Source organism: Aspergillus pseudotamarii, assembly GCF_009193445.1.
Source record: "Aspergillus pseudotamarii strain CBS 117625 unplaced genomic scaffold BDV38scaffold_55, whole genome shotgun sequence".
Lineage (NCBI taxonomy): Eukaryota > Fungi > Ascomycota > Eurotiomycetes > Eurotiales > Aspergillaceae > Aspergillus > Aspergillus pseudotamarii.
Window position 1 is genome coordinate 226,291 of NW_022475069.1, and position 14,714 is coordinate 241,004.

A 14,714-nucleotide genomic window follows, 5' to 3' on the forward strand; every position below is an offset into this window, starting at 1 on the left:
AAAGTGTAGCAGGATTCTCTGAATACCAGCAAGAAGCTACCGCGCATGATGATGACAAGTGAAGATTCCAGTAACGCAATTTGTATTTCCTATGTTTCATACAAACACATAGATGGAGCATAAGAACTACAGCGGCCGAGTAAAGTGGCGCACAAGGTTCGGAGACGGTGCGGAGACGGGCTTATCTTACTCTAGCCCTAACGCAGACTCCGCCAGAACAACAAGTCAGCTCTGCTGCAGTGGTGTCTCTTTTGTTTGATCGATTTTAGATTCATACAACCTCCCGGCGGGCGCCTAGTAGCCCGAGTGATTGATATCCTCAGCTGCCACCATGGTTTCCCTTAGAGAGGTTCGTGCCCACAACGCAGGCCTCCGAGCTGCCTGGGCAGGCCATCGCCATGTCTCGCTCTTTGTCGGAGCGACCAAGGGCATCGGGCTGGCTACCATTATGGAGTTGGTCCAGCGCATCGATAGACCGGTCGTATATATCGTTTGCCGATCAACCACCCAGTTCGCCCCGAGGATCGCTGAGTTGCAACGACTGAACCGCAACGCCAAGCTGGTGGCCCTCTACGGTCAGATCTCATTGCTGTCTGAGGTCGACCGCATCTGTCACTTAGTGCGCCGCGAGGAGTCCCAGCTGGATCTCTTGTTCATGAGTCCTGGCTACCTGCCTAACGGGCATCCGTCCTGTAAGGATAGCATCCCTGCATTCAGCTTTTACAATACTGATCTGTGATCTGAAAGATACACCAGAAGGGCTAGAAGAGCTAACTTCCCTTGCATACTATTGTCGACTACGATTCACGGTGAATCTCCTTCCACTTCTCGAGCGAACCGGCAAGGCGAATCACCCGAATGAGTCGTCCAGTCAACGACCTCGAGTCTTCAGCGTCTTAAACGGTGGCAATGAACGTGCCCTGTCCTTTGTGACCGAAGATCTGCAGTCGGAGAAAAGCTACACCATGCTGAACCACGTTGCCCACACCACCCTAATGAACACCTTGGCGCTGGAACACCTGGCGCACAAGCAACCCTCCGTGGACTTTGTGCACGAGTCCCCCGGGAAAGTGCAGACGGACATCGTGGCTAGTTTCCTTCAATCCCCGGAGCGCACTCGCTCGAGGCTGGTGTTCTGGAGATGGCTCAAAGGGATGCTCATGCTCGTCTTGCAGGCCGTCCTGCTGCCGGTGTTCTATGTGGTGGCCATGCCCTTGGCCGAGTCTGGTGAGCGCCGACTCTACGAAGCGACCGTGGACTTGTCGCAACAATGGCAGAAGCAGTTGCAGAGCACCTCACGCACTGGAAACGTGGCTGCTCCGGGGTTCTATCGGATGAAGCACACGTCCGACATCGTGATGGACGACACCGTGCTTCAGCCGTACCGGGCGCTAGGCATGCCGGAGAGAGCCTGGGAACACACGGTGGCGGTATTCCGGAGTGTGCTGGTCAAGGGCAGTGCCAAGAAGTAGCAGAGGAGGCGGTCTATTCTTATATAGGCTTGTTGGTTTTCCGACGAGTGTCTGGTCGTGTGGGCAGGGACAGGCTGGATGGCAGAACATATCGTCGATTGCCCTACTCGTTGAACTTCACAAAATAGGCACCAGGAGCATCTTGGATATTATTCGATCTGCTACGTTCGCCCAGAAACCCTTGCGTGAGCGCGGCTTCGTTAGTTGGACGGTATCAAGACCATCGCTGTGCTTGCTGCTGCTGCTATACTCGTTATCTATTGGAGTGATACTCGGTCAAAGAAGCTCTTCGTTACTGAATAGTAGCGCTGGGTCCCCATTTCATTGCAAAGACTGCTTTAGAATTGCAAACATCTTCTCTATGCTCACTACGGTGGCTGTTTCTTGCATGGTTATGAAATGCTGGATGTTAGTCAGGGAACTTGCATAAGAGCAAAGGCTGGCTCATTTCCCCTGTGCATTGTGAACAGTGTCAAAATGTCACAACAGAAGAGTTTTACACATGATATAGATTTTCGAGGACGTGATTGATTGGAAATCAATCTGGCGTTCACTGTCCATATAAACCTCACACTTTCAAATGAGAATATAACAATTCAACTTTCCTCTGAATCAGAACCCGGCACACAAGCCGACCAAGTATTCAGCAAATTCCAGTCCAGATCAGGATATTCAACCTGCAGGGACCACTCAGCCTGTATGCAGTCAGAAGTAAGATTATATTGGCTGTGATGCATCGCACACACCTGGCTCACATCGAAATCAGTCCACCCCTCGCCTTCCCTTGCTTCGTTGATGTCCAAGATGTCATTAGGACCCTTACCCAGTCGACAAGACACATCAGACCCACCATATACCTGTAGAGGCTGAGGGGACTCGCGCGACTGTGCTAGGCTCTTGTACCTGTCGACAAGAATTGTGTGACACTTTTCCAGACTGTCCACTGCCGCCGATAGTATCGCATCGTCCTGTGGTGAGCCAGTTTCGGCAGCTTTAATCTGGGCTATGATACACGATAACAAGACAAAGGTTTTGATATCTATTTGCGCACCGTCTTTTAGTCGGCATTCGCTCAAGCCTACGTATTCTTCTAATACTGTGCGAGGAACCTGCTGGCTTTTGTTTGGCGTAGACGACAGGTTGTCCGTGAGCGGGGAGACAGGTTGGCAGGAAAACCAGTCACCCTCTGTTACGCAGAGAATATCGTGTCCCACAGTCACGGAGGCAAGCAAACATGGGTCTCTAAACAGCCCACTAGAGTAGCGTTTCACATTCGAATAGTCGTTAACATTTTGCCCGGAAGGGGTTGTTGGGGGACCCGCCAGTATCTGGATTGCCGTCTCTAGGCAGACCCGGCGTGAAAAGTAATACGCGAGGTTCTTCCGAGCTTTCATGGCAAACGGCTGATGGAGGCAAAGGAGGAATCTATAGGTTAATAAGTTAAAGAGCTCCAGCTGGAACAGGGTCGGCTGCTCGTGGTTGGGAGACATAGATTTAATGATTTGCGTATTGTGGTGACATGCTGCGGTCAGCTCTTCCCCAAGACGGAGTACTTCGCTGTACGAGGGATCTAGCTGGACGCTATTTAGGACCTTTGCCACCTGTAGGCGAATCGGCAAGCATCTCATGAGGAGAATTGAGAAGGATGTTTGTGTTAATATGTTACTTGGCTCAGGCTCGCTGGTTGTACCAAGATTCGTATCGTTTAAATTATCAGGAGGCCTACAGTCGAATTCATCGCAAGATATAAGTGGTGGGGTCCCTGAGTCCATACTAGACTGGAGAACTAGTTCGCAGACGGTGCACCATAGTCGGCGGCGAATCTCAGCCTGGAACACCGGCATTGCAGGAAAATGAGACGGATCACGATGAAGTCCCAGTTGCTGCGCCTTCTGCAGGAGTGCGCCTGTGGATACATACACAAGACTTGCATCCACGGCGCATACTATTTGTGTAAGTAGGACAAGGCAGTAAAGTTGAATGCCATCCACACTAGCCTGCAGACTTTCCCCTGGAGCGTGCAGCCATTGCTGGGCCTCCTGGATCCAGGCCACACAGCGGGGGACCATGTCAGGCGTGCCGAGCATGTCCAATTGGTTTGCCACACGGGATCCGATGGCGATGACTAGCTGCAGTTTTAACAAGAACAGTTTGCTGGTCGGCTGTGAGCCTGTCCACATTTCATTGTATACTTGTTGGAAGGTGGGAACATGGAGAATTCGCAGCACGGACTCGAAACTGCGACAGTATGCATTGACACAGACAGTGCAGGCCTCCTGTGATGGCAGGCTGCCGTCCAAGGCCTGCAGAGAGGAAGCGCGCAGACTATATTGTTGCTGGATTGCTCGTGAGAGCCGCTGACATTTAACAAACAGAGCACGGAACTCCACATCATTATCCTGGAGTCGGTTGTTTAGTGTAAGCACAATTGTATCGAACTACACTGTGTCAGCATTTGGTGATGGATCGATCTATATAATTAGCTTACCTGCGCAAACCCCACCAGCCAGTGACTTTTGCCCAGAAGATTCGCCTGGCACACCGTGCGTCGGGCCTGCGGATGACGCTGTTGAATATGGGGAGCCGCTAGGGAATTCTCTGGTTCTTGTTGGCTGAAGACCTTCTGCTCCAGCTGACGCACCCGTTGAATGAGCACCTGGACCTCTGTTGGCGCCTGTGCCTGTGTGTGCCTGGGCACGTGGCCTGGGCACGCTGGCGTGCCGGCAGGATCGCGATGTTTGCGGGAGGAGTTAGTGTCGTGGATCACAAAGAGTGGATCCCAGAAGTCCCCATACATCTCGCCCTCGCTTGGAATTGGCTCGACCTGAGCAGGAGGAGAGTGGCCCACGCCGCTGTCAGTGGGCACGCGGTCGTGCCCGGGGATTGGATTTGAAGTAGCCATATCCATGGCATGATCTGTGGTGTCGAGCCCTGGCAGGTCCTCCTCGGGAAACGAGGGATTCGAGTTGGCCAGGTATGTACATGTGCTCGCATACCCGGTCCTAAGACACTGACTGCAGGGGACCTTACGGTCACACCGAATCTTTCGTCTCCGACATCGATCGCAGGCTAAGACTGGGCGTCGACGTTTACGCTGCGCGGTTTGCTGTGGTGGTCTGGGGTTTCCGTCCATTGGCGGAGAGGCAAAGGGCAGAAGAACAATGGAAATAACCGAGATAGAGGAGCAATGTGAATGGTCTTAGGCCAGAGCAGAGAGATAAGGAAGAGTTCGTAATATTCTAGCTGGAGGAGTGAGTTGCTTATTCTTAATGCCATAAGCAGGCCTTATCCGGGAAGGCCAACCGAAACCAGTGTTGAACTTCGGAATTGTTCGAGGTTTTGTATGTTCTGTCGGGGTATGTCTTCAGGGTATGTTTCAGCCCTTTACTGACATTAAAGTAAGCTAACACACCCTCTAGGATCCACTCCTGCAGGAGATTCCTGCATCTGGTTTGTTTGCGTGCATGATTTGATGGCGATAATGGGGGGCCAAAATGCCTCCCACACGATTCGTGGCATCGACTAATGGACATATAGTAATATACTATTACTCTCAAATTACGTTTTTTAATATATTATTTATAATATCTTAATTCTTTAGATTAGGGTATAATAAAATTTTACTTTTTGATCTTTCTATTTTTTATTTTTTATTTTCATTCCCTGTTTCTTTTAGTTATTTATTTATTTATTTTTTAATTTCTTTTTCTGTTATGGATATTATATATAGTATTAGTTTATAGAATAATCTATCAATAAACCTATTGATATGTAATAACCCTTGAACGCCCTCGAAATCGATCTTGCAAGTCCAGTTAACCTGCTATGGCGCTACCAAGCACAAAGGATCCATAGATGCGTGAAAGATTGCCGAATCAGTGGTGCCTGTCGGGTCAGATTAACCGTTTGAAGCATTACTTTTGAAAGACCCCCTTCTGCCTGACTCTCTTTAAAAGCGAACAAAATGATACCTCATCTGGTGAAGTTAGCTTGGACGGTATGTGTGGAAGTGGAACTTAGACTGGCTGATTGAGACCCCTTGCAGAAACTCTAATAGGGAACAATATTATATATATCGATATATCTCTGGGCATTTTCTCCCCGCTCTATACCCTGGCGTATATGTCTTGGGCGTCTAGGTGTGCCTCATCACGTTGCACAGTCTGGTTATCTCGCATACGGCGTACAATGGCTTTTTACCACATGGTCTGAAGGGGGCCACTCCTGGAGTTTAATAGTGGACGTCCTACCATACTGGAATAACTCAATTCGTATTCGCTAAACTATCCCAGCGAACTGTCTAAAACAGATCCATGGATATATGGCGATGTAACCGTATTCAGTAGCTGTCCAACCCCCACTCATGGTAGTAGTTGCAAAACAACATATAGCATAAAACCATGTAGCACAAGAGAGCCTCAAGGCAGGCGGATTTCAAACATACCCTGTTGGGAATAAGGTGTTCAAGGCGCGACCTTGTGGCCAGATGGTTGTTTTGGTGAAGTGAGATTGAGGTATCCCTTGGAATTTAAAGTAAACTATATAAACAAACGTTCCAGAGGCTATTGTTCGTATCCGATGTGGTATCCTTAATCTGGGTCCGAATACGAGGCCCTTTTGACATATTGTCGTTAAGATATTTAAGTCATGAAAAGAGCTATCTCATATGCCGTGCAGAGGTATTTTGTTGTGTTGGTTACGGTGCTGTAAACCTTAGCTATGCCTTACTTGAACTGGCCTCCAATGCCATCATTGGTGGTGGCCTGGCCGGCGTTTTGCTTGGGCATATCTATGAATAGGCCTCTGACTGGCGTGAGACTGGGACATCTCCAGCATGAACTCAAGCCCCCCCCTGCTGACGGACCCCGCCAATATGATGAACCAGTTGGGGTCTTTACCAGAATAAATGGCGAAATAGTTAGATATGTGCTTGCTCAGCACAGCGTATTCATAATAAGATGTGTCAATGTGGGCTAATTAATCTTAGTGCTTGATCTGGGTAGTTCCGGCTTGTGCCTTCGCCAGCCAGGCAGTATTGAGATACCAGCAGGGGGGGCTTTGCTATTAGTATCATTTGTAAAAGTCCTTTTTTAGGAACGACTAGAACAGACAAAGCGGGCAAAACGACCAGGATCTTACGCAGTTGCAGGCCGCCTGACCGAACTGCCTGTTATTCCAGCGATGGCAGTTATTGTCCCGGTGACCTGACTACTATAAACGATGTCTTATAACATTGTTGTATTACGAGCTCGTACAGTGCAATATTCCGATAACATGGTTGATAGGGAATTTCGGATCACGGGGCCTTGCATACCCTGATCGCCCTTTGTGGCTACCGGCAAAACTCACTAGAACTCCAGAAAACTGAACAAGAAGAAAGACCAAAAGGACACAAATACCAGCTCGGCCGAGCGTTCTAGACCCTTCCTGCTGAACTGGTTGATGCTCATCGTCAGCCCTTTCCTCGCCCGCAATGATAAGCACGGCAGACGCTCCGGATCCATCCCAACCACCACGTTGCGATCGCTCTGGACCTGGTCGAAGGATTCCTCCCCCAGATCTACGTCTTCGGACGTCGCTAAATGCTTACCCCTAGCCTAGGATCGCAATCCTGTGACGTATTATTACAACGTTACCACAGCTTTTTTCAGCGGCGAGTGGGCTCGAGCGGTCGGACGGCCTTTAGCCTTTATGGTCTGTAGCACAAACAATGGATATTATCTCAGGTGGAACCACTGGTAGGTTTCGTGCGGGGGGAAAGCCCGGCTCACATAAGCCGGACATATTCCATTCGGATGGGCTGAGGAGCGGTCGACGCTTCCAGAGAGAGCGGAGGTATGCTGGAGAAGCATGGCTACAAACACTCGGCATCGGTTGTGTATGACTACGATCTTGTTGAACATGGCGGCTTGGTCCTACATTATCGTCGACCAGTGAAGTAACCTAATTCGGGTACTCAACTCGTTTCCTGAAGGGACAAACAATGGCCTCGCCTATGAAGGTTGGCTTCCTTGCCGGTAGCGATATAGGGATTGCCGCCGCAGTGGCTGTGGTGGCTAGTATTGTGATCTATCTGGCGCTTTCATGGTTCTTCGTACGCACAGAAGTACCGAATATGCCCCCTAATCGCAACCCGCGTAAACCCAGTCACTGACGGAAAACTTGCGCCAGGAATTTAAGAATGATCAGAACCAGAGCATCAAGGAATATCCGAATAATACGCGGTTCATGAGATTCACTCATGGGTATAGCGACCAATTGACTCTTCGCTATAGGCACCACATTGACATTATCCATGCAGAAAACAACTGTCGGAGGCTGGCGAGGCGCTTGCTGGTTCAGAGCCATATCTCATTCACAACGGAAAAAGGAAAGAGCTCGTCATTTTCGCCCCAGAGCATCTCCAGGAATTCCACCGAAAGGACGCCAACTCGCACTACAAGCCTGAAAACATGAATATGGGTGACTATGCAGGGCAGTAAGTGGTACCCCACAAGTATAGTTTCCGACTTCGGGTAACCACCATCATATGTAGACTTCTAGGACAATGTGTGGGACAGCTGGGAGGCACCAAGTGGAAGCTTGCCCGGAGTCATTTGGATCCGGAATTTTCGCATCGGGCCAGTCGTGCCATGATGAAACGATTCTCCCAGGAGATTGACTCGTGGGTTAGTCATCTCTCAGAGAACCCGACCAGAAAGGGCTCCCAGAAAGATGTGTTTATGCAGGATGTAAAGAAGCGGTGCAAGGATCTGTCCTTGAGGTCCATCGCAATCAGCATCTATGGCGAGACGTTTAGCGAAGAGGTGTGTGGCTTGGGACACTGACGATTCGAACATGAGCTAACGATACGTAAAGAACTACGCGGCTTTAAGTGCCATGAACGAACTCCACGAGAAGATCGTTTTCGTCGCGTTTCTCAATAAGCGAGTGATGTCGAAATGGTATAACAAATTGCCGACTGCTGAAAAGGGACTGATGGATTCGTTCCAGACGCAGTGGAAGGCTTTCAACCTCGCTCAGATCAAGCTGGCAAGAGAGGTACCGTCGTCCCCAATGTTATATCCAGGGGTGTCTGATAAGCCTGTAGAAAAAGCTCTCGTGTCCGGCAGAAAAGATCTACGGAGGTGTCGAAGCCGGCGACATGAGCCTTCCGGAGGTAAGCAAAGCTCGAACATCCACTGGAATGTAACTAATGCCCTTCCAGTTTCTACAATCTCTGGACGAAATGCTTTTCACGAATATTGATATAACCGGATCTATCTTAGCGCTTATCTTCCAGCACTTGGCGAAGGATCCAACCATGCAGAAAAAGCTCAGGGCTGAGATTTCCACCCACAGAGCCCAGCCCGGCTATACGGTGGGGGACTATATTGGCAAACAGAACACCCGACTGCATTTCTCGCTGCTGGAGTCGATTCGCGTTACCCCTGCTATGTGTACGTTCTTCATTTGCCGATCGACGCAGTGAGATACCCCGGATTCGCTAACCAAGTCAGACTTTACCCTACCGGAATGTAACGCCAGCCCCAAGCGCATTGGGGGATTCCACATTCCTGCCCACACGCCAACGATCGTGGACGTCAACCGGCTGAATAAAAACAAAAGTATCTGGGGAGCAGACGCTGATGCTTTCCGCCCGGAGCGATTTTTTGGTCTGGACCCCGCGCGGTATCGCTTTGGGTTTGTTCGTTGGGGGATCGGACGTGACAAGTGCCTGGGCAAGAATATGGCAGAGGTGATTCTGAAGCTAGCGATTCTGGCTGTGACGGACAAGTATACGCTACATGTACCCTCTGCACTGTCTGATCAAGGAGAGAAATCGGAGGCTGGCTTCACGATCAACCGGGACGTGGAAGTAGAATTCAGACCCGCCATCTAGGCGGGGAGAAATACTGGAAGGTTGATGATATACGCTGCCAACACAAATTTCATTTCTAATCAATCGGCTTCTATATTTTCATTCGTATGGTACGGTCTTCTATCCGGACGAGTCTTGGTTCACAACCGCATTAGCCATCCATACTCGGTATGTTTTGTTGATACCTGTGAGGCGGATCAGTGACATCCTCACAACCCACGAAACTCTTTTTAGGTATTCTAAATACCTGCAACTAAAATACCAATAGTAGACGTCTACATGTGATCTTGTCCACTGTTCAGGACATTTCCTTGCAGTGGTTGCGGTTTGCAGGGATTGTGAATAGATATAATACTTAGGCGTATGGCCGAGTGATGGCAAACCTCATCTGACAACTGAAGAAACGGATAACACAATGGCCAATGAGCTATGATATTATTGTCTCTATTCCTAAAGTGGGGATTTATTGTAGGCGCATTAACAATAACACACGTAAGAAATCCTGATCAAGGCTATCGCATCCAAAAGCAAGGATCGACAGATCATTAGAAACGCAAAAGAACCCATAGACAGAGCAAAGGTAGACGCAACGCCCACTTTCAGCTACAGAAGAACAACTACACCTTTGCCATCAGCTTTGTGTTTTGGCGCAGCCGTGCGATCAGCACCAAGCCCGCTCCAGCTAACAACGCCGCCCCCGAATACATCGAAAGGGCCAGATAGCCGTGCTTGAGTAGGCGCCCGCTGATGGGGGTGCCGACTAATCCGCTGTACGAGAGAATTAGTCAGCCAGAAGGAGCCATGCGAGAGAAAAAGGCGGTACTTACGGAATTGCTGGCGCGACAAAGAGAATGCCGACGGCAGCCCCCCTCGACTCGGGCGTCGAGAGCTGGGCGGCACACGGGGTTTGGAGACTGAACATGGCCTGCAACCACGGTGTTAGGCCTCGGAGGGGTCTTATTAGGATCAGACGGACTTACCCCGGACGTGTATCCATAGGCTAGGGCAAAGAAGATGATGCCGACGGTGTTCGTGGCCTTGGTCCAGCACATGGCAATCAACCCGGAGGAGGCAATCGTCAAGAAGCAGAGGTTGAAGTTTCCGTAGCGATCGGCCAGAAAGCCCGTGGAGACTCGCCCGACCATGGAGGCGCCGTTGAGCATGGACACGAGGTAAAAGGCCAGGCTGACGGACAAACCTTGCTCGGTGGCGTAGGTGGAGATGAAGAAGAGCGGGCTGAAGAGGCCGAAGGTGGCTACTGAGAGACCGGCGCAGAGGATGAGGAAGGTCGGGTTCTTGATAATCGACGCTGGCCCTTCTGCGCCTTGCGCCTTGTGGTCGCTCGCTGACTCGCCGCGCGACAGCTGTATCCCCTCTCTGTCCGAATCGTGCGGTGTCTTGGGAGCTGGGCGGATGGTCGCGACCATGAAGAGACATAGGGGCAGCACCACAAAGCCGACGATGCGGAAGGTCCAGCCAAAGCTGACGCCATCCTTGTTGAGCAGCTGATCGAGCATGATGGGCCAGATGATACCGCCGATGGAGGACCCGGCGATCATGATTCCGTTGGCGGCGCCGCGGTGGCGATCAAATAGACGGGTGACGGTAGCCATAGCCGGACAGAGCAGGAAGGCGTTGCCGATGCCTAGCAGTATACCTTGGGCTAGTAGGAACTGATACAGCTCCCTACATAGTGAGATCATGAAGGTTGCCAGGATAGTGGCAACGGCGCCGAAGGTGAGCAGCGGCTGTAGATGACGAGTGAGTGGATGCGACCTCCCGTCCTCGCCTGGGACAACTTACTGTGGGACCAACCCGATCCACCAGGACGCCTGCAGGCGCTGCAAAGAAAAAAATCATGAACGTCAATAGGGAGCCAATCCAGGCGATATCGAACTCGGAATGATCGCGCAGTATGGTGGCATGATAGAATGCCTGGAAGACCCCAAAGGCATTCTGGAACCCCAGGGTGCAGAAGAGGGCCATGGAGGCTCCAATCAGCGCAATCGTCGAGCGAAGCCTATCCCACAGGATCAGCGGTGTTCAGAGGAAGGAAGTAGACCGGCCTTTACGTGAACTCTTTTGGAGGGGAGGCATTAGCCTCGCTGTTGTCCACTGTCGCGGACATGATGAACGATCTAAGATCAGAGTTGACAGGGACTGAGCAGAAGAAGCAGAAAGGCCTTGGAGAAGCAGCAGCAGCAGCAGAGGTAAATAACAGAATCAGTGAGCCATATATACTCCCAGATCGGGCAAGTGCCGGCTCATTCTCCATGGAGATTCCTCAACCTCCATGGAGACTCCGAGGAGCCCCGTGGAGCTCCGGGGCAGCCACGGAGAGTAGGTAAGGGTTTTCGAGATGCGGGCAGTCGCATGAATAGTAATAAAAGAGAAAGAGAACGACATAGGGAGAGCCGTTCCCTTTATAAGTAGCAGGCACAGGCGACTACTAGTACCGGTGTAGGAACAGGAAGAGGACGACAATGAGCGTTCCTGAGCGCTAGAGTGCCTGAGTGCCTGAGCGCCTGAGCCACTAGGCAGCCCCACTTCACTGCATAGGGTTTAGCGCCCGCTGTCGTTTTGCTTCCCAATGGAGACTTAGCACCCGATCAGGCTTAGCGGCCTGTCACACTGACCCTCACTTATCTTTCTTTCACCCTCTCTTTTCAGTCAGCTACCATTCGCCCTCAACATGACATTCCGTTCTGAGCTCTACCGCTGTTACTGGCTCAGCTACAGCTAATTTGATATCGTCGAGCTTGATGTTATCACCCTATCTCCGCCATAGCGTCGGCATTTGATCGACCAACATGCAGCGACGACGTCGGAGGCAGCTTCCGGTCTCGTGTCAGCTCTGCCGGTCCATGAAGTTGAAATGTAGTCGCGACCAGCCCTGCTCCAACTGCCTCAACCGTGGGGTCACCTGTGAGCGCGCATATCGGGTGGAGCCGACCACCTTGCCCATCGCGTCTCCCAGCACCATCGACCCCGTGCAAGCACAGACAACGTACTTGCAGCAGCCGGGATGGTCTGCTAATCCCAGTGCCGGAACTGGCACCGGCAGCAATACCGAGATCCTGTCGCGTCTACAGCGGCTGGAAGACATCATTCTTCGGACCCATGGTGCCACTGCTCCGCGTCCCTCTACGGAGCCCTCACACATTTCCGAGGGCGAGGGGGACTCGAAATGGCTGGAAGGGGTCGGGACCCGTGACACTTCCGTGGTGAGTCTCTGATGTTGCCCTAGCCAGCACTCGATGTGTCATGTACTGATGGAGCCGTGCGCCCTGCCCACTTGTAGTTGTCATCCATGTCCAATGGCGTATCCGTCCGCGTACTCGCGGTCCAGCAGGCGTTACAGACGGACATTTCTCTGGGAGAGGCGTCCGGTAATTCCTCGTCCGTGGGCAGCTGTGTCGCCAGGGTGTGGTTGCCACTGAAGAATGAGGCGGCCTGGCTGCTAAAGCGCTACGGCGAAGATGTCACCTATCTACACCACATCCTTCATCTCCCGTCGGTGCGCCAGCAGATGGAGGATTTGTACAAGCAACTATCCCTGGGGTTACCGATAGAGCCCTGCCATGTCGCATTAATTCTTAGTATTTTTGCCAGCACGGCCTACACGCTCACCCCTCTTACCGGCGGGGACGCGGTCTTCACCAACGAGCAGACAGCTGTCAAGTGTGCCTTCCTGTGGAGTAAGATGGCCTTGGATGTGCTGGAGCACTCCAGCCGCAGCACCCCCGGCTCCATCGAAGATATCCAGGCGACCATCATCCTGTCCTTTGTCATTTTCAACTTTGAGGGCTTCACCATGCGCTTCCGCGCGCTCAGCGCCAGCGCCCTAACCATGGCCCGCGATTTGTCGCTCCATCGCTTGGACGCACGACCGGACCGACTGCCCGACCCCCACGCACCACTGGACAGCGATATAGGGCGGGAGATCAAACGCAGGGTGTGGTGGCATATGGTCTCAACTGACTGGTGAGTTTACTTTGTGTGGTAGACTCGTTCCCCGGCTAGGGCCACGGCCAGCTCTGCTAACGCGCCTCCCTCCTTCCCCCAGGATCCTGGCGCTGTCAGGCGGGCCCCAAGAAGGGACATACTTGATGCACCCGGCCCACATGCGCGTCAACTACCCCCGAAATCTCGATGATCGGGACCTCGATCGTTGCGACCCGCAGTACAGTCGACCCCTATCGCAACCAACGGCGATGACTTACACGCTCCTACGCATCCAGTTGGCCGACATTTGCCGTAGCGCCATCGATGCGCTACCCCCGCCCTTTTCGGACTGGGGCGAGGTGAACTACGATCGGTTCATCTCGCTGGACCAGCGCTTCGAAGCCTTCATCCGCAGTCTCCCAGTCTTCTTCCGCCTCGACGAGGCCAGCCGCCGTCAGAGCCGAGATGTCGAGCGCCGGTACCCCCAGATCATCGTGCAGCGGTACATCCTCTGGTCGACCCTGCAGGGGCGCCGGTCGAAGTTGAATCAGCCCTTCCTCACGCGCGTGTCCATGAACCCACGCTATCAATATTCACGGAAGGTGTGCCTGCAGTCGGCGCGCTGTGTGATTGAGCTGAAGGCCCTCATGGATCAGGACATGGCCTCGCTCGCCTCAGCGCACGTGCGGCTGGCCACCTTCCTCCACAACTACTTCCTGGCCACCGCGGTGCTGGTCATGGATCTGTGCCTCAATAAGGAGGAAGGCAGCAGCGAAGACCGCCGCCAGGAGATCGTCGACGCGTGTCGCGTCCTGCAGGAGGCCGAGGCGACGTCGCCCATGGCGAGCAGGTTTTTGAAGTCCCTCATGGACATCTTGCAGAAGTATCAGATCCAAGTCCTGCCGGCAACCACGGTCCCGGATGTGCGACCACTGTCGGTTAACACCGGTGCTGGTGGCGTGCCGGGTCCGAATCTGCCGGACAGGGACCTGGTGAACCCCAGCCAGATCTTGCCAAGTGCATACGATCTGCTGGAAAATGCGAACATTGATGATGTATGGCAGAACTTCATCAATCTGGATCAGAACTGCAGCCCCGGCAGCTGGGATCATTTATTTTCGGCCTTAGACAGTCGAATTGTGTGAGATGAAAGGGAGCGGGTTCTAGTGATCCGGATCCTCTAATGGAGTACCGCAATCCTTGGTTCTGCGCGATCTCCAACTATATTATAAGGAGATACCTTGGCTTTGGCAGGCGCACATACTTTCAACCTACTCTGCAACCCAAGATAGCGCAGTGTGTGCCACAGCACTAACGACCTACTCTAATACAGCGACGTCGACATCTCCCATGGGCGGATTTGTAGTGAAGACGCCATGCTTCGCTTCCTTTCTACACCCCACAAATGGACACGCCACATAAACTGTCTTCTATAC

The 14,714-nt window shown here is 52.1% G+C and overlaps 5 protein-coding genes across 5 annotated transcripts; 3 read left to right on the top strand and 2 right to left on the bottom strand.

Moving 5' to 3' along the window:
* Nucleotides 1-224: 224 nt before the first annotated feature.
* Nucleotides 225-1,472, top strand: BDV38DRAFT_295438 (uncharacterized protein; the record flags this gene model as incomplete). Its single annotated transcript, XM_032062708.1, has 2 exons — nt 225-692; nt 748-1,472. Exons 1-2 carry the CDS (start codon nt 332-334, stop codon nt 1,470-1,472), a joined length of 1,086 nt encoding a protein of 361 aa, XP_031910419.1. The 5' UTR covers nt 225-331.
* A 92-nt stretch (nt 1,473-1,564) lies between these two features.
* On the bottom strand, nt 1,565-4,380 carry BDV38DRAFT_295440 (fungal specific transcription factor domain-containing protein; the record flags this gene model as incomplete). The annotated part of the gene is made up of 3 exons (XM_032062709.1): nt 1,565-1,925; nt 2,109-3,871; nt 3,961-4,380. 3 exons carry the CDS (start codon nt 4,378-4,380, stop codon nt 1,886-1,888), a joined length of 2,223 nt encoding a protein of 740 aa, XP_031910420.1. The 3' UTR covers nt 1,565-1,885.
* A 3,075-nt stretch (nt 4,381-7,455) lies between these two features.
* On the top strand, nt 7,456-9,354 carry BDV38DRAFT_295442 (cytochrome P450; the record flags this gene model as incomplete). Its single annotated transcript, XM_032062710.1, has 8 exons — nt 7,456-7,578; nt 7,644-7,717; nt 7,774-7,950; nt 8,008-8,278; nt 8,331-8,513; nt 8,563-8,631; nt 8,680-8,911; nt 8,972-9,354. 8 exons carry the CDS (start codon nt 7,456-7,458, stop codon nt 9,352-9,354), a joined length of 1,512 nt encoding a protein of 503 aa, XP_031910421.1.
* A 406-nt stretch (nt 9,355-9,760) lies between these two features.
* On the bottom strand, nt 9,761-11,498 carry BDV38DRAFT_295445 (MCT family MFS transporter). The gene is made up of 5 exons (XM_032062711.1): nt 11,406-11,498; nt 11,137-11,353; nt 10,314-11,081; nt 10,161-10,258; nt 9,761-10,101 (listed from the first exon to the last, which is right to left on the bottom strand). Exons 1-5 carry the CDS (start codon nt 11,459-11,461, stop codon nt 9,951-9,953), a joined length of 1,290 nt encoding a protein of 429 aa, XP_031910422.1. The 5' UTR covers nt 11,462-11,498; the 3' UTR covers nt 9,761-9,950.
* A 645-nt stretch (nt 11,499-12,143) lies between these two features.
* BDV38DRAFT_273692 (Zn(II)2Cys6 transcription factor) lies at nt 12,144-14,423 on the top strand (the record flags this gene model as incomplete). The annotated part of the gene is made up of 3 exons (XM_032057716.1): nt 12,144-12,557; nt 12,716-13,288; nt 13,575-14,423. The coding sequence occupies 3 exons, from the start codon at nt 12,144-12,146 to the stop codon at nt 14,421-14,423; spliced, it is 1,836 nt and encodes a 611-aa protein (XP_031910423.1).
* Between the last annotated feature and the right edge of the window lie 291 nt (nt 14,424-14,714).